This window comes from Micromesistius poutassou (assembly GCF_964030765.1).
Source record: "Micromesistius poutassou genome assembly, chromosome: 2".
In the NCBI taxonomy this organism is placed as follows: Eukaryota; Metazoa; Chordata; class Actinopteri; order Gadiformes; family Gadidae; genus Micromesistius; species Micromesistius poutassou.
The window spans coordinates 14,322,323-14,341,685 of record NC_140272.1 but is presented as its reverse complement, the minus strand read 5'-3'; the positions used below and the strand labels follow the sequence as shown (position 1 = coordinate 14,341,685).

General features: G+C 41.9%; 2 protein-coding genes across 2 annotated transcripts in view; both read right to left on the bottom strand.

The window, feature by feature from the left end:
• Positions 1-2,761, bottom strand: part of pxmp4 (peroxisomal membrane protein 4) — a 3,177-nt gene extending 416 nt beyond the window's left edge. The window contains exons 1-4 of the mRNA XM_084463930.1: positions 2,619-2,761; positions 2,081-2,143; positions 1,764-1,962; positions 1-1,233 (exon numbers count right to left, since the gene is read on the bottom strand). The exon at positions 1-1,233 is cut by the window's left edge and continues 416 nt beyond it. Of these exons, the coding sequence (XP_084320056.1) occupies positions 970-1,233; positions 1,764-1,962; positions 2,081-2,143; positions 2,619-2,731 (639 nt within the window). The 5' untranslated portion in view covers positions 2,732-2,761 and the 3' untranslated portion in view covers positions 1-969. The remainder of the gene's footprint in view (positions 1,234-1,763; positions 1,963-2,080; positions 2,144-2,618) is intronic.
• An 864-nt stretch (positions 2,762-3,625) lies between these two features.
• Positions 3,626-19,255, bottom strand: itcha (itchy E3 ubiquitin protein ligase a). Its single transcript, XM_084463709.1, has 24 exons — positions 19,158-19,255; positions 18,106-18,171; positions 17,798-17,939; positions 17,349-17,473; positions 15,972-16,103; positions 15,788-15,836; positions 15,527-15,705; positions 15,068-15,344; positions 14,748-14,843; positions 14,107-14,281; positions 13,426-13,495; positions 13,037-13,121; positions 11,707-11,835; positions 11,342-11,414; positions 11,055-11,126; positions 10,850-10,938; positions 9,829-9,988; positions 9,341-9,474; positions 8,389-8,529; positions 7,529-7,649; positions 6,939-7,043; positions 6,642-6,738; positions 6,465-6,537; positions 3,626-5,822 (listed from the first exon to the last, which is right to left on the bottom strand). Exons 2-24 carry the CDS (start codon positions 18,134-18,136, stop codon positions 5,723-5,725), a joined length of 2,655 nt encoding a protein of 884 aa, XP_084319835.1. The 5' UTR covers positions 18,137-18,171; positions 19,158-19,255; the 3' UTR covers positions 3,626-5,722.
• Between the last annotated feature and the right edge of the window lie 108 nt (positions 19,256-19,363).

Genomic DNA, 19,363 nt, shown 5'->3' with positions numbered 1-19,363 from the left:
GCAACACAGATTTAATTATATTATAATTATTGACTTTACTTACTTTCTCTGCCTAATACACACACACACACACACCCAAGGCGCTACTGAACTTTACTCCACTGCACCTTGTCCTGCTTGAACTCTTTTGTTTACATTTTCAGGGTGAAAGGGAAGGGCTGAACTTTGCATTGCTACATTTTTATTCATAGTTTCTCTTAGAGGAGGGGTAATGTTTGATGGAAAGTCATTCTATAAACAACTATTATTAATATTCAGAAATTATAAAATGGCTATGATTTCAATAAGCCATATAACCCTTCACTCACTCTTTCTATATATATATTAAATACTTGAAACAGCCCAAATTATGTTAAATTAATTAACCCCAACCCGTGTATTCACATACAAAGACATATGAACAAAATTCAAATGATGTTCATAATTAAAGTATTTACTCAACTTGACCTCAAATATCATCTAGATATCGCTGAAGCCCAGATGGGTACTGATTTATAGCTGGGCTCCCAACATGGGAGCACACAAAACATACAACTGACAACCACACACCATGTCTCTGTGTCCGACACCAGGCACTGCTGAAGAGGAATAAACCATGTTCAATTACACCTTTCAGCCCAAGTGTACACTAAACAGGTGTAGGTTAAAACGCATGACCGGGTTGATGCTTTGTAAGGGATAGCCCCTCTTCTGTAGCGGTCAATACCAAATTCCGGATATCCCCAGATACAGTCCCATTTCAAAATGCAGTGTGTAAAAAGCCCCCTGCAATGAGTTTGCTTTCTAAGAGTTTAAATGTAAAAAATGTTGATATGCAATATCTATACCCTATTAAAAATTAGAAACTTCCTCAAACATAGAAGATAGGCAACGATGGCGTAGTGTCGTACATGTCGACTGAACACAATTAACTGCACAATGTTTACTAATGAGCCCGCTGTCACTTAGAGAGGTGCACTGTACACTCATTCATTTCGGAGTCCTCTGCTTGTTGTAAACGAGGAAGTCTGAGATGTCATGCCACACGTTGCTGTCGTGGTACAGGTAGTTCATGGAGGACTGCAGGGAGGGCTGGAGTGTATGTGGGTACGTCTCAAACAGCCACAGGACTGTGCCCCACACTAGGGTGGCGAACAGGGGGAACGGGTCCTTCTTCGGCTGGGGAATGTAACCTTTCTCTACGGCCAGTCTGGCCAAGGCAAACAGAATCCGGGACAGCAGGTACATGTTGATCTGTTTAAAAGATGTACAGAATAAATCCAATGATTAATGTGGACAATTACTCAATAGACAGTTAACTCGAATTAAGAAAATAGCTAACATTATTTTCATTGCTGATTGAAGCTGCTGTAGTTAACATTTGCAAGAGCACGATAAAAAAATAAATGTCAGCTCACTCCCTATGTCAATCTAGGAGCCACTGAGAAGTTTTGCATTTAACACACCTGCGATTGACATGCAAGATGAATTCCCTGAACCAATCAGAGAAGAGATGACCTGATTGGTAAGAAGTGTTGTCTAAATACAAAATGGTCTCATACAGAGGCAGGGCGCAGTCCCCTAAATGGATCATTTAGTTCATAAAAATGTCTTTATTATCTCATTATGTCCTTCAATGCTTCTAGAGCACAAGGCAATGTCTTATAATTGTATAAGCAGCTAATAAAATGATACAATAAATACTGGAAAATATGTGGTTCATCAATGAACAAATTGACATGCGTATCAATATTTTGAGACTTGTACATTGTTTGCATTCCCACCTGGCTATTTATGTTATTGTTCTCCCCGAATACAAGCCATCCGCCTACGCAAGCAGCCAGGAAGGAATGGGACTGCAAGCTCGTTCCTTGCAGCTTCCCTTGCAGGGCTTGCAGACTTTTGTACGTAAATACAAAGTAAGCCAAGTTGCGTGAGTGTGTATATGTGGCTTTTGCGATGGCTTTCAGTTTGTCCTTCAAACTAGGGTTAACAGAGAGAAAAAAAGATAACATGAAGATAAGAGGATTTTTTATTACAGTTACGCAAGGTATCATTAATATTACCAAACAGTTATTATTAGATTCAATTGATTCATCACCTTCCATTTCTGAATAGGAATGTCATCACAAGGGCATGGGGTGCCCTGATTTTGGCCCCATATCTGAGAGGGGAAAAAAAAAAAAAAGACATTGCATTGAATGGTGACATTCCACCAACCAGTGGCAGGGTTAAGTTTTGTAAAGAAGTCAATAGATGAACATGCAAAACAATAACTAGCTAACTATGTATGCATGAGGCAGTGATTCCGTCTCCTGGCTGACAAGAAATTAGCTGGTAGTAGCAAGTCCTAGTACTTTGTATTAAATATATTTTTATATTAAATACATTGTATTCATCTATAAAAGAAGAGCTGACCCACCCATTGCAAGCGAACACTATTAGGAAATAGTACAACCACTTGAGAAAGACTTCTGGATTCGATCTCTGCAACAGACTTGTAAGCATCCTTCAGAAAATGCTTACCCTCTACTTGCTGCTGCTGCTGCATAATTCACTTTAAACCACTTTGGATAAACACGTCTGCTAAATAAATGAGTGAACAGATCATGAATGATGAGTGAACAGAGAAAACTTACACGGCGCCATTTCGAAATCCTTTCAAAACGGCTAGAGCCGCTTTGTATTTCTCTTCCTGTAACAAGTTATTAATAGTGTATAGCACAGTTCTGAGGAGATCTGGAGCAGTCATCTTTCACTGTTCGGGGAACCACATATATTGTTGCACTGATAAGGTGCGCGTGGTCTCTGTTAAAATACCCGTAATGAAACGGAACCATATACAAACAGTTCCTACTTTGACTTTAGGTTTGTATGTTGCTGTCAGTCAAAAAAACGATTCGGATATTTAAAAAAAAAAACATAAATGTGCGTATGTTCTTTATCCTAAAATGGTCTCCATAAATCCTTAGATAAATTATCGGAGCACACAAAATCGGGCTACTACTAGTTAAAATTCAACCTCAGTTCAGTCTATCTTCGTGGTCCTACTTAAAGGAATTATATAAAGTATAAATAGATTTTTTAAATGGAAAAGGTTCTACTTTCTAGCGTTCTAGCGACCTCACTACACGGGATTCTCCATCTATCCACTTTATACCAAAAGCAGGCATGACCGATGATAAACAGTAGGCTATCCAAACAATATATTCCTATGGAAGGAGTCTACTTTGGCTTGGAAGGACATATTTTAATAAAGTACCGTTTTAAAGTACAGTTTTACTTTAATAAAGTACATTTTCCACCTTCCATACATATTTAACTATCTTACAATTATAGACTACATTTTCAATGATTAAAAGTAGGCCCTACGCATGTTTTACAGGGCAATCAACCAGAATACACAAATAGCCTAGGCCTACGATCGAACCATGAAGGATTCTACTCTTAAACAACCTGAACAACTAGGAATAAAATGGATAGCCATTTTAGATACCCAGGTGCTAGAACAGTATTTATTGATCGTGGTTAAAATGTTACAATTTCCATCATTTGAAATTAACAAATGGTAATTTTATTCCAATCGTTTAAAGAATCGCGTCACAAATCTAGTTTGCATTGTCTATTCAATATCACCAACACAAAACAATGAAAAACAGAAGTGAAGCAGTGGAAGATATATTTTAGTTATTTTGACTTGCACAATTGACTGTTGCAATGTGTAGTGTAGCTCATAGAATCATAAGAGCCAAGACACCTCACGTGGTCAGATTTCATACACTTTCCTCAAAGGTCAAAGTTCATACACGCACAGTATAATTACGTTACCACCATTAACAACACATTTTGCTCATCCACATTACTACAACATTTGATACTTAGCCAATGTCAACATTGTTAAAATCACCATTGCATTTGATTTTAAGCTACATTTTCGTAGTGTCATTGTTTGTATAATGTGATCGACACTTTGCATAGATACACAGCAATAGCATTATTACTATGTATTACTGAAAAAATATCTTACGGACAGGTGACGGGTTGTAGATATGTTTCTGCTTAAACAAGGGCCTAGACATATTTTGGATAAAAAATAAAGCAAAAATCAAAAACAGAGTCTGTCATAAGAAAATACCTTTTATTTAACTCCTCCCATAAACAAACAGAATACACTTATTCAATCCAATAACTTCTTAAAAGGTGGTTGCACTGTTGGTTACTAGTCATCACTGACAATTGCTAAATGGTAAGATAGACATTTACTTTGGGGTCACAACGTGAAACGCAACGTCACTACATTCCATGATACTCAATGCCCTATAAAACTAGGGCCACTCACATTAGTGCAATCAAATGTTAATTTGTAAGCCTACAAAAAGCAGTATCAGTCCCTGGGCTAAGGCTGAGGATCATTATCATCTACTGTGTATTTTTTTTCAATTGAATTCATAAAACATATTTACATAAAACCAAGTTCTCAGGCATGTGGAATAGTCGTTTGACTCTGATGCCTGTGATAATACTTATTTCTATAGAAGACATCAGCTGCTAGCCTTCAGTGGGAGGAAGTGGTCTTATCAACACACTTCTATTTCCTCTTCATACAATATCCCATAATCCCACTTCATCAGCAGCAAAGCTGATTCTCATGCTAGCAAAAGCTTTTCCAGGGTTTTGCTCCCCCAACGTCAGTAGAGGAGGGCCTATCCAGTGTCACGCAGGTGGATCTAACAGTTGACTGCAGAGCCCGGCTTTAAAAACCAGAGGGGGAGGAGGGAATAACTCACAGCAAAATGCATAACTGTGCTGAATACCAATGAACTAAAATCGCTACTCTATTACATCGCATTGGCTTTGATGGCTAAGCAGATTTTCTTTCTAGAAAAACTATTGCACTTAAAAAAATACTGCTTCTTAACAGCAGTCGCAGCCATCTCAATCCTCACAGAACCATGACGTTATCAACAAACTAAAGGTCAGTAAAAGTGAGTCCTAGCGATGCAACTCTACTACCCGATACCCCAATTAGTCACTCCAATTAGCTTCTGAATTAATTAGGCGATCATTACGCCAGAAAGGTTAATAAAAAAAATAAGTTACATACAAAATATTTAGAATATGTGCTCCTCTATGATTTTTTTAAATGTTAAAATGTTATTTACACTGTCTGCTAACTGTGTACTCACTACGGCGACATTGTACAAACAGAAATTTTGAATAAAAATATATCACAGCAAATACACAATATTAGGTTCTTCCTTTAGTTGTTTCTAGTAGTAGTGCATAGGCCAGCCATGTGGCTCTTCTCTTAAGTCGTTAAAGTACTGCTGCATGAATGGGAAAGAACATTGAGCACTTGCTCGTGTACACAATAAACAATGGTGAGCATGCCGTGATTAGTTAACGGTCGGGCTGGCAGCCATCTCCTCTTATGCATGCTCAAAAAGTTGGGTAAGGCAAGCTGCATCTGCGTGAAGGGGCAGGGGATGAACGGTCAAGTGGGAAGGACTCTCAAATAGAGCAATTAGTGAGGAAAGGAGTGCAACCGTGGTGACCATGTCTTCACCACGAGATACTGTAGGAGGGAATGTGTTATCTTATGTCCATATGCTATAGAAGAGTGGCAACTTCATACTGCAACTCTTAAAGTCCTTTAACATTGCTGCTACCTGAAACCAAAAAAGAAAGAAAGAAAGCCTGGAACTTGAATCTGATTTTCATCCTCCACCTCCACCTCCACCTCCTACTCCTGGCCGAAGCCTTCGGTCTCCTCGATGGCAAACATCAGCTTCTCTTTCATCTGCTCATAGCTTTTGTAGGGGGGGAGATCCAGACGATTAAAGCTGTCACACAAAAGGAGAAAATGATATATAAATAACTGGATCAAATGTGATTTAAGGACTTAACCCCACACCTCAGGACTATTGTTGTATTAAACCTTATTTTTTAATTTTAATTTTTAATGCACAAGTCACCTACAAAAGGACAGTTACATTTATATAGTTTGTTTATCTTTATTCTAATAGTTTTTTATTATATTTTTATTTTCAAATTGGTCAATTTTATTTGTATATATACTCGTTTCGCACTCTCTTTTCCCACTGTACTGCTGGTCACTTGGGAATTTCTCCTAAGGGGGATTAATAAAGGACTATCTTATCTTATCTGATTTCTGAAGAATTTCAGCTCATTAACGTTATCCCATGTACAGTGGTTTCGGTGAAGGTCTACACGACACACCCTACTTTAGAAATTTATTTGAATCATGTCCATAACATCCAGCTAAGGAACAGAGTACAATATTAATAAGCTCTTAAGCCTAAGATTATACATCTAGCTACACATACCAAAACCAGGTCTTGTACAACAAAAACTACCAGTTGAATCAGCCATGACTAAGAGGGGCTGGTTAGCAGCTCTTAATCCTTGATCAGCCCAGAAAGTCCTGCCAAAGCATTGAGGAATGTTCACACTTGCGGCCTTACCATGTGTGGCTTCTTGGAAGCCAGTTTTCTTTGCCGACCTTCTCGATGCAGAACTTCTGTGGGCCGTTGCTCCCTGGGTAAACAATCACAATGTAGTCATTAGAATGCAAAAGATTAACCAGATTGCTGCTTCTGGGTGGCAAATGTTGGCGTGTTATAGCCTTCTGCGGAGCATACCCATGAGGTCGGCGAAGCCCCCCACAGGCAGCCTACAGGTGCCCGTGACAAACTGCAGCAGTCGCATTCTCTTCTCGTTGTCCATCTCCTTCACAAACTGCCAAACAGTCAGTTGACACACGTTAGCTTTTTGCAACCTAAACATACTTTCTTGCATTTTCTCTTACATTTAATATACCTTGCTTAAAAAGCAAAAAAACAAAAGTCCCTTCAAAGAGTAACGTATATACAGCAGGTTTTGATTTTTGAGCCTGAGAAACGTGACATAATTTAAACCCAGTGCATTGGGTTGCATACCTGCCAGAACCAGAGGATCTGCTTGCTGGTGCGTGCATAATGTCTGTATATGGCGTTCCTCTGCCAGTCCGACAGATCTATCTCCTGCATGCCACACAGCATCACCTGCAGGGACAAACAGACGAACACAGGTGGAACCTTGCAGCTACAAAATGTAAAAGTCCTACCTGTTATTTGGATGGATCACCTATGATTTAACAACATATGGATCCAGGTCCATCCATCTCATCATGTTGCATTGTTTTGAACTCTTAGTTTATAGTGCGTTGCTAACAAACCCTACCTTGACATAGAGCAGAAGCTCGGCTATTCGCTCTTGAGCAAAAAGCATAGAAAAAACACTCCCGCCAACAGCCAACCAATTCATCATTGAATGAGAAGTGGGTTCTATGAATCATAGAGAAATTATGCAAGAATTCCCGGGTTGGGCCTCCAACACCAGCCTAATCGCCTCGTCAATCACAAATACGATTCACGCATGTGTTACGCAAGTTACGCTACATATTACGGCATTAGAAATGATGAACATGCATTAACATGTTGCACACTCTTTAGACACACACCCCTGAATATCTAATCAAACAGCATACCTCAAGCTCCTTGGCATCAAAGTACTGGAGGTACTGCTGAGGAAGGACTTCGTTGAAGCCCTCGAAGAAGGCCTGGCTCTGTTCCTCCACTCCTCTGGACAGCCTCCACTCGGCCACTAACCTGGATACAACATGGACCCAGCCAGCGTTACAGCAAATGTATCCTCGGACAGCCAGTCCTCGGGACACATCATCTAGCACATTCAGAGCTTGAACTTGATGATATAGTAGCTACGGCCAAGGCTGCTTCAGTCTTTCTGTTACAGCGAGAAAAATATATGGACAGTGTGCGTTTGTAACACGCACACAGCTAGACCAGACTAGACGGTCATACCTGCCGCTCTTATTTGTGCGGTCCATGATGGACTCTTGAAAAGTTGACAGGTTACAGTAACCGCTCACCCAGCGGCACGTTTTAATGAGCGTTCTGCCAGAATTTGCCTTCGGCTGGGAAACGCTGCCGTGATAACCACTGGAAGTTAGCTTCGTCCAAGTGAAGAAAAAAAAACGGTCAAGCTTCTCAGCACTTTGCCTCACAAACCATGACCTCCTACTCATTACACTGATTGTTCTCTGACGTCCTGAAATTTAATGTTGTAGAATGCGTGAACGCGCCCCTGGGGAACACTTATCGTGTCACATTGACGCGACAGTGATGACGACAGTGATGACGACAGTGATGACAACAGTGACGATGACACCGCCGACGCAATGATTCATTTGCAGTAGCGCCACAGGCCACCGGGAACCACACGGGAGACTAGAATCCGGTGAGTCAGCCGAACGAACCGCCGTCGCCAGACGATGGGAGACGAGTGGATGGCAGGGGACGAGCGGGGGTGGGGGAGGGAGAAGGTCACCTGATGTACTCCTCCTTGTTCTCTTCAGTGACCTGGATGTTGCCTCCATCGGGCTTCAGGTCGTGGGTGGTGACCTCCCCCAGGATTTCCTTGTCCACGGAGAAGAACATCTCCAGGGCACACTCCTCGATGTCGTTGTCCCTGGAGAGAGACGTGGGGCGGAGACACGAGTCACTCTTGTGTCCGCACTGATTTGAGGGTGTGTGGGTGTGGGTGTGTGTGTGTATCAATAATTTAAAAAGTCAATCCATGGCCATTCAGTATTGTATTGAGTGTGTGTGGATGACGGCTGGTTTAAGAAGCCTCACCCTGCCGAGTTAAACTGGCACGTTGAGTAATCGCTGTGCACAGGTTAAACCCGCCATCCCCACACACATACACACACGAGGAGAGTACTCCTGGAGGGCAACATGGAGCACCAGACCATGGATCATTATCAACAAACATTTACAATAAACCGGTCTTCCCACACCACCACCCTGCTTCCTTTGTCTGGAGGAGCCCAAAAGAAGAATACACCTAGGTGGAGTGTGGCAGCCACCTAGGTGGAGTATAGCAGCCACCTAGGTGGGCTGTAGCATGTGTTTTGTTCCATATTTCTAGTTTTTACTGCACATCAACATTTAAAAGTGTACCTAGTCACCTACCAAAAAAAATGGTGGTGCCATGTTTTTTACTTAAATCAATAACACTTTTAGCGAAAGCATATTAGAAAATGTTTTTTAGCATGGGTGGTCAGTTTTATGCTTCCGCTCAATTATGTTTTTGCTGCCCTGTACAAGCTCCAAAAGAAGCTTGCAGTTTAAAAAGGTAAAAATGTTCACCTTTACAAAAAGTACTTTTACTTTCTAAACCTTTCCTCTGAAGTTGTACAGTCGATTAAGTAGCTCCTCTCTCAACAAGCGGTTTCAAAATCACTCTTGCCATATACGCTAGATCCGAGGCAACATACTTGATCCAGATGAGGGAGTTGTAGAACTCTGGGTCTATGGACTCCAGGTCCTTGAGGGCCAGAGGTTTGTTCAGAATACGCTTGTAGAAGGGCAGGGAGAATCCAGTGTCGATGAACTTGCCGTGGAACAGAGCCTAAACGGAACAAACAAAGCAAGACATGTCAGGTTTGCACGGTTGGCCAGATATGCAAATGAGTCATGTAACCCAGAGACCAACTCACTGCTCATCTGCTTGGATGATACACTGGCAGCAATAGCATCACAATGACATAACTAGGCCCTTGGTTGCCTCAGGATGTCTTATAATGCAGTGCTTTGGAAGAGTTGCTTGTACAAATATTACATAAGTTGCCACCAATTACCATCTCGTGCCAACTACTCAGAAGATTCTGTCGTGTCCCACCCATGTACATCTATTTACATTGTCCCAGTGCAATAAACAAGCAAATCAAACATGACTAGATATGTTGTGGTATGGAATATGTACCATGGCGATGAAGCGCCCGATGAACTTGAAGTACTTGAGGTGGTCGGGGTTGATGTAGGAGGCAGGGTTGATCTGCAGACAGTAGTTGTCCTTGCCGGCGTACTCAAACAGACAGTACATGGGATTCAGCACTTCGTGGGAGAGCAGGAAGAACCATTCCCTGTAAAACAGTGGCAGGCAGTTTGTTTAAGAGGGAGTGTGAATTTGAATGTGTGTGTGTGTGTGTTGAAGAAGGCAACATGGTCAGACTGGCATAACTACTACTATCTTCCATTACTACTATCCTCTCACCCTTCTACTTTGTAAAAAAGATTGGACACACGCTTCCCCTCCCAATCAGTTACCTTTCCTGGTCTCTTCCCACCACCCAACAACCTGCCCTCTCGACCCTATCCCCTCTTACGTCTATTGTGCCCTCCCCACACCCATCTCATGAACATCTCTTTGACCACTGGTTGTTTCCCAAACACTTTTCAAACAGTGAGAGTGAACCCACAATGAACCCATCTGATGTGAAGAAATACAGACTGGTCTCTCTTATAGAACAGTCTTTCCCCAACTCTCTGAATCACTCAGCCATGGCCCCTCAGATTGCTTTAGAAGATTGGTTATTTGATCTTGCATGATTCTTGGACTTTTTGGGTTGCATCCCAAATGTTTGAATGCACTTATTGTACGTCGCTTTGACAAATGCGTCAGTGTATGACTGATGGATGGTTTAAGCAGCTTCACCTGGCCCGAGTGAGGCTGATTGGACTCTGGGACTGCGTGAGGCTGCACATGGCAGTATGGATCACCTCATTCATGTGCCATTGTTCTTCAAACTCTACAATAAAACAGTTTCCAACATCACCAGCCTGTGTCCTTGTTCTGGAGGAGCCAAGTATAAGCCATGTAGCAGGAACATTGCTACACTGCGCCCAATGTGGGGCCTCTCCAGACAACAAAAAAGGACACAGGGCTGTCTGAGGAGGCACTGAGCCTTATTAGCTAAATAAAGAACATGTAGTACTGCACGAACCTGGCAACCCCGCCATAGTCCAGGCCTTCTTCTCCAGGGAAAATGATCCACAGTCTTCGTCTCAGATCTTGTGGGTGGAATCCCATGATCTTCACAAACAGATAAATATATAGGACAGTCAAATTTGTGGGAATAAAACAAGTGCAGACATCACCTCAAGAATGGCCTCAACGATTTAAAAAGGTGCCAAGTAATGGGAACTGACTTGTAGGAAAGAATCCTCAAACAGAGTTTTCCGGCTGACTGTTATTTTGATGTGCTGAGGCATCGACAGTTGCTGTGAACAAATACAAAAGACATGGAATAAACATGAAACAAATATATCCAAGTCATGCTTTGGCTGCATTTCACACTAATAACAAATCATGGGGAATTGAAATGTTCAACACTGAAACCTTAAATCGTTCCGTCCATTTTCCATACAAAAGATAACATATCTTTATTTCCCTTAATACCAACCATGTTGGGCAAATGAATGGTGAGGTGACATACCTGACACCAGAAGCGGAAGTACTGCACTTTGGCTTTAAAGTCCCTGACATAGGTAATCTGAGGCCCATTCTCACTGTGGGGAAAACACAAGAACACATTGATACATAACACACACTTACACACTTAGGTGAGAGTTTATCTAGTAAGAGAATGTTTTCTTGTATTTTTTTTTAAGAAGACATTCGTTTCATTTGGCAAGGATCTGATACTTGGAACATCCCCTCCACAGTTGTTATTAGTAGCAATGCATCTATGCACAATGGGGATAATGTATTCAGCGCCTGAAATGGACGTTTCTCCTGTGATAAACATTGGTTATTGATGCAAGTTGAGAGGAGCACAAGCCGGTTTCACCGGAGCCTTACAGCGAAGATTTGCCCGTGCGGGGGTCGATGTAGGTGGTGGTTCTACGGTTGTGGTCCACAAAGTAGGGGATACCGTCCACGGTGAACCTCATCTCCCAGCCCTCTGGCAGGGGCTTGTCATTCAGTCGTCTAGACAAAACGTACACACAGGGAGTTGAAAACTAGAGCTCACACCAACACACATACCTCTTGACATGCACGGGCACATGGCAATAATGTTTTGGGTTCCGTGATTACTGGTATTTTTTAAGTTAGGTAATGCTGGTAACAAAAAAATAGAAGGGGGTGATTAAAATAATTGCCTTTCGGCGTGGCTGTGGAGTATTGATTTATAACTCAAAAAAGCATCCAAAAGACACGTGACTAATATCTTTAGCAAAATGATGCAAACCAAAGTACAAACCAAATAATGACTTTAAACACTGGAACTAGGTCTAGAGAAACCCCCCAGAGTGCACCGATCTCAGCAAATAATTACACACAATTACACAACAACTTTGTTTCTCATAAACACCTCGTCGTCGTTAAATTGCTCACAATAACAAGTGTGAACATCAACCACACACACACACACACACACACACACACACACACACACACACACACACACACACACACACACACACACACACACACACACACACACACACAGAATAGGAACAAGTAGGACACCAAAGCCCCTGTCACACATAAACTCCTGTGTGTATGGGAGCCGGTATCGAAAAAGCCAACTTTCCTGTTTTCAACGCAACATTACTGGCAAGGTTCCAACATAACCATGTGTGAACAATGCTGTAACATTTCTGGCACACACGTCCTACATAAGGTAGACGTGCTGCTGGATGAAACTCTTGTCGAACTGTATGAGCCAATTACGAGGTTCTCAAGGAAGTGAGACCCATTTATTCTGTGCCAGCTTTGCGGCGTAAACAACGGTTTTATTATACATCCATGGTTAACACATGCAGGAGGGAAATATATTAATCACCGTACAACTTAAAGATTTTCTTACAGCAGACCGGGGAGCTCTGTGGATCGGCAAGTCACACAGGTTTAATTGAAGGATTGGCAAAATCAGCCAACTGGACACATATCGTTTTCAAATTTGTTTCAGAAACACTGATTCTGACGCAAAGGTAACATGACATTTCCGGGAAATTACAACAAAGGACGAGAATGGCATTGGCAGTGCTTTGAAAATGGATGTTTCCCGCTGAATAAGGGGAAAGGCTTGTCTTGTGTGAACGCAGAAGCTGCTAAATGTAAGGATTAATTTACAACATTCATGTGTGTATGGGGGCTCAAGACAGACAACGACAGAGAATCTCACCCTTGGGTCCTGGGGTCCTCCCATTGAGTTGTGCGATTTGTATGATGAACATAATACACTCTGCCATTAGTGTCCGTTCTCTTCTCTGATTGGACAAAAAGATAGAAAGGTAAAACAATACTCCTATTTAATAAGAAAACTTCTATATTGAGCCTGTTGGCAGTTAATGCCCTCTAAACTCAACGTAAAAAAAACAGAATGCCATTAATTACCTTATTTGCCACTGCTTGTTATCAATACATACAGTGCTATTCTATACATTAAGTACATTCATCTTGTACACTTGAAAGTTCTGTGTAATATCTCAGGACTGGCGTTTACTGCTAGATCTAGTCACAGCCTCAATGAAATCTGAAGTAATAATTAATTTGATCTCCAGTAATGCTTACCCCAGCCATGTGGAAGAGGTCCAAGCGGGTCAAACTCTTTATTGGCTGCGGGAGCGAGCTGATCTTGGAGCTAAGACGGGGGCAGAGACAGAGTTATTGCAAACCACATGGCATTTGGAGAAACATCTTTACAAATACCTCAGAAGGTCATGTTTGAACAAAGTGTTATTGGATATTATGACAGCTGTGGGAACGCAGTGTCAGGGAAGGACGCATCATGGGAGGATGATGTAGCATTACATACACCTGGGATCATACAGATAGACCGTAAACATGTCACACAGTAGGATGATAAGTAAGGTTAAGGCCAAGTTCACACCATGTCTCTTAGTTTCTAAACCATTAGGATTTTCTTTGTACTTGTATTTGTATTTCATCTAATATGGGCAGAACATTTTGCAATCAATGTGTATTTTGTAATGAAAATAAAGATGACAAAGAAAATATAGGCATTGCAAAACTGATCTTGATTGCTGTCAACACTTTTCTTTTCAATGGTTAATGCCCATGGAACAATAGATTCATAGCATCCTATTTCACAGAATATGTACAGCAACATTTTGAGTATCGCTAACCCTGTGGTTCTATGCGGGGACCGTCATGCCCTAATTCACGATGAACGCTACATCCCCAAACCACGCCTGTGGCCTGGCTGGTGACTGTCCCCGACGTCCCCCTCACCCCATAGATGAACCTCTGGTTGAACTGCTGCATGGCGCCCTGCAGCTGGCTGCGCTGGTGCTGCCACTCCTCAAAGTTGCGCACCGACTCCTGGGTGGGGCGCTGCCACGTGGTGGTGCGTGTCATGTGGTCCACGTAGTACACTCTACCCATGGGGTCCACCCGGCGCTCCCACCTGCACACACACACACACACACACACAATCATGAGTGAACACGATAGACGTTGTACTCCTCCATAAGGATCCCAAGGAGACGCCTCCAAAGAGAACAACAATAACTAATATAAAACCATGAATGTAGTAGTAGTGATTGCTGTACGACAGTTTTGAAGCAAAATTTGACAAAGCTTTTGTTGAGCATGATTTTAGCTACAATAATAATTATAGGGAACTCTGGAAGGACAGAGGCTATTGCTCAACAGACCCTAATCCACGATATGACAAACTAGTTGTGAGTTAGTGAGTTAGAACGAGTTAACCTTTGAAACGGAAAATGTCTGTGCAGACTTCTAGGCCTTTGGCCTTTTATTACACCCAGTTATCTTTTTGCAGAGCAAACAAAGTCCAATGTATCCCATGCACAACATCAACCACACATAACAAGCAAGTGTGTCAGGATGCTGAGGAACAGGATTTGTACCCCGGGGACAGAGCTTCAGGCCGCTCCCAAGACGTCCTCTTCTCGATGTGATCAACAAAGTACATGCGGCCGTTTTGGTCTACCCGCTGCTCCCACCTGCACAAACACACACATACACACATACATACATACATACATACACACAGACAGGAACACAGAGACACCCATTAACAAACAACCAACCAACATTTGTTCTAATGGGTAAAAAACCTTTGGTGTTTGCAAATGCAATGACCTCTTCAGTCTAGCACTCACAGCCCTCCCTTTAGGTTCTAAAACAGAAACCAACATGTCCACATCATCCCCTTGCCCCTCTTTACCCTGGCGGCAGGGGCCCGTTGTTAACAGGTGTGACTCTTGGGACGACGGAACCGGAGCCTGCAGCAGGTGGGGCCGGAGGCGGTGGTGGTTCAGGGCCACTGGGGGTCACGGAGGGCTCTCCTCCTTCTCCCACTGCTACTGCTGCCGCTGCTGCTGCTGCTGCACCACCGGGACTGTTCTGTGGGTTGGAAGCCCCACTCACAGCAGCCAGCGTGGCGCCGTTTGTTACGGCAGCGACCTCGTTCACATCACAGGTGGATGAGCTGTTGGAGGAGGCTGGGCGGTGGAGCAGAGGGGGGAGATCAAGGGCAGAGTAGAGAGGAGTTCATTTGTAAAGCTCTATTGAGAATGAGCTCTTCAGGGACAGTAGTGGCGGCGGTACATAACGATTACATAATACGAGAACAATGTATCTGGAAACAGTTGCCTGTAATTCTTATCGCTGCTGGTTCTACTACCTGGTGAGGCGGTGGGTCTGCGGGGGGTGGGTGGCGGGGGCCGGGCAGGTCTCGGAGGACGTAGGGCCCCCGAGCCCCCTGGAGAGGGAGCAGGAGAACCTGTTTGGTTGACGCCGTTGCCGTTTGGGACGATGACCCACTCATCTGACTCACTGGAAGGAGACGGATCTCGGCTCGACCTGCAAAGGGAATGGTCATGGTCTTACTCAAACGTGTGGCATGCGATAATACGATAAGTATGAAGTACGGAAGAGTATGAACCTGTTTCCGGTGTCTCTGTTTGGCCTTGCCTTCCCATTAGCGGCAGCTTCTGGATAATGGTAGAGAAAAGCATTGTTTAAATACATAATACAATAACATATTTTTTAGCTACAAAATTTTTGAGCAGCTATATAATACATACAATCCTGCTCAAGTGTCAAGGTGTGTGTTTGTAAATCTTCACCGTGTTCTCTCTCAGCAGAGGTGAAGGTCTCTGCGTCGACCTGCAGGCCATCCAACAAGACAGACAGGTCACCAACGACGTCCTGCCGATCCCTGTCCGAGGCAAGCTGCAGATTCTGCACCACCTCACATACTGGTGGGACACACACACACACACACACACACACACACACACACACACACACACACACACACACACACACACACACACACACACACACACACACACACACACACACACACACACACACACACACACAGTTGGAGAACATTCCTATGTCATGAGATCAGCACATGTTTTCCCAGGAAGAGTCTTATGAAGAGCCTTTGTAATGGTAGATAAGAAAAGGTATAGTTGGTTATAAGCTACATAAAGTAGATTCTGCTGTGGAAACTGATGCAACGCTGAATAAGATTACGTTAGAGATACATCGACATAGATACTTGAATATTGCTAGAAATATGCATGAGTAATATACAAAAATTAAGCTGCATTTATCTTTTACAAACCCATATACACACACATTAGGTTAGTGATTTTGCAATCAACCAAAAACAAACATTCTATACTACAAGGCAAATAAAACTGATTCAGCGGATGTATCGGATTAGGGGGTAGCCTACATCTAATCCTAAAACACGCAGAAACAAAATTAAGAACAGACAATATTTCAATGAATTGCAGGTTTTGCATAAATATTCATGAGATTTATAGCTGTGTGAAACAGCTGCTTGGCATTCAGTTCCAAATGTCAACAGAATTTCAACAACATTTTCTCCAACCCGGTGGAAAAAACAAATTCTGCTTATGAAATATAACTCTTGACAAATAAAAGCTTTATAAAAGCCCAATCAACAACAGTCGGAAGGCATTTTTCAAACATCTTTTGTGTGGCGCTTCTGCATAAAATCGGAGTTTGGTGCAGGACACAGCTTTTCTCAATTTTTAAGGGTTTTGTTGTGATGACTAGGGCGGAGCTTGGACTTAAAATTTGAATCTGTCAAACCAAAGCCAGCCTTCAATCACATGAGTGATTGAAGTTATTGTTGACAATAGATGCTAGGAGTTATTGTTGACAATAGATGCATGCCAGTGCATGCATGTGTCACAACTAAGTAATACAGCTGCACACCAGAAGTAAACACAAATACATTTGAGCGCAAATATATGAATATTACCTACATTGTTTATTATAATTTTTGTCTATATCGTGCAATTGAAGAAATTGAATTATAGGTAACCCAATTTCAACCTAAGAGGGCAAATCGTTCATGTTTTGGTTACTTCCAACCTGTGGTAACTGCAGATTGCAAAAACCTTAGCACACCATATTAAAACAGCATATTATGAATAGACCGGAGTACAAAAGGCCCTTACATTTCAAGTCATTAGCCTTGAGAGCTTTGCTTATCTCCAATGTTGCTATTCCCAACAACATGTCGGCCTTGAGAGTCTGATGGCTCCAAACTCGGAAGATCAACTTGCTGAATGGGGTAACGATGCTGAGGAATTTTAAAAAAAATTAAAGTGTGTTAAATAACAGTTCAACGCATCAACTTTAAATTCACTGGATACATCAATACTATGACACAAAATAATTATATCAAAAACAACAACTCAACAGATGGAATAGTGGAATAGAGTTCAACAGTTCACAGCTTTGTTTGTGTTACTTTTTCCTGCAGGGACCAAACTAAATTCTCTGCCAACGTATGTTGCACTGTACATGCCTCCAATACAGTAGTGTTAATATCTTGTGATAAGTAGAGGTAATTTGGCAATAGCATGGGTGATAAGGTGCCATCTATGTACTGGAGCATACTTACACTGTGAGTGCTTGCTTCCATTTTGGACTGTGTGTGTTGTTACACTTCTCTGTCTTCTTTGACTGTCCGTCCACAGCAACTTCAACATATGGGCTTGGGCCAAACCAATTTTTTTTGTTTTCCTTCAGCTTGGCTGACAGCACTAAAAAAGTAAAAGAATAAACATTAAGTTACTCTCTAAATATGTATGTAAAAAAAACAACATTGTTTTTTTGACTCATACACTAGTGTACAATATGTTTGCTTATGAACTATATCTAACATTATTGCAACCAACTGTAAATAGATTAACTGAATTGCCAACTTACCTGTAACTTGTAACTGAGCCTTCATGATCATGCCATTACACTGCAGCCATCATAAACAGAAAGGACCTGTAACAAACACAATGAGTGTCATCACATCCTGTACAGGTAACCCACTTAAGGGATTACGCTGTAGCTGCACTTCACTAGAATTGTAGCACAGATTTAAATGGAGCGGTAAGCAGTCAAGTGTTTTCATTTAGCTCTATCATGATTCTCAAGGCACCTTACAGGCCAACATTAAATTGACACTTGGAAACACCCACATGGCATTTAACCTGCACAATCACCAGTACCAAGTAAAAAGGGGGCTTTATTGGAACATAACATTAATAACTACTACTTTCAACATAATGCGATGCAATTCGATGAATCAAATCAAATAAAAACGTATTTCGACTCGATCACAGGGCCCACTAAAGGGACATGTGTACGTCTAGGAATTTAGCGTCAAATAGTTGCTATAGATTCGTTATTATACATGCTATTATTAAGCATATAATTGAAATGATTAGTCTGAGGAGAATAATAAGGACAATAAAGCATATCATCCAGTACATTCCTAACAGAAACAGTTGCTTCAGCGGATTGAGGCAGTATGAATCTAAACATCGATTCAATCCAGTCGGCCTTATGTAAAATAAAACCCCCGCTGACTTTCAAATCATTTTTATACCCACGATGAATGGAAATGATGCGCTGCTCATTGACATTATATGAACTATGACAACAACCGATGTGGCGTAATCGTGGGCGATTAGGATAAGAAGCTAAAGTTGACAATCTTTCGTTTTAAATTTACAATTATTTCTCACAAGTCGTGGGACAATCTACACATCTAAATATATAGACCGCTGCTGCAAACTTAGTTTACAACCACCGAATCCAAATGAAGGATTCAGCTAGCTTACGATTTAAGCTAACTGCATTACTTTAAAGCTAACGCCAAACCGAGGCTTCAACCTAGTCGTCCTTTCAAATCTTTAGAATTGACACATCACCCAATTATTAGTAACTTGAAACACAAACGATTCTACGTGTACATGGGGACTAACCGTTATAAAGAAGTCATCCAGTGCCACCAACACACCGACCACCACTTATTTTCGCTACACACAAAAATTGTTGACAGGTTGCTGCCAGCAGCTTGTCAGCCCGCCAGCTTCCGGTAGAACGACGTATCTGCTCTTCAAAATTAAAGTCTTCAGCGTCAAATTGTTTCACATTATTGGATGATTTAACGTTTCGGAGTAACGCCACA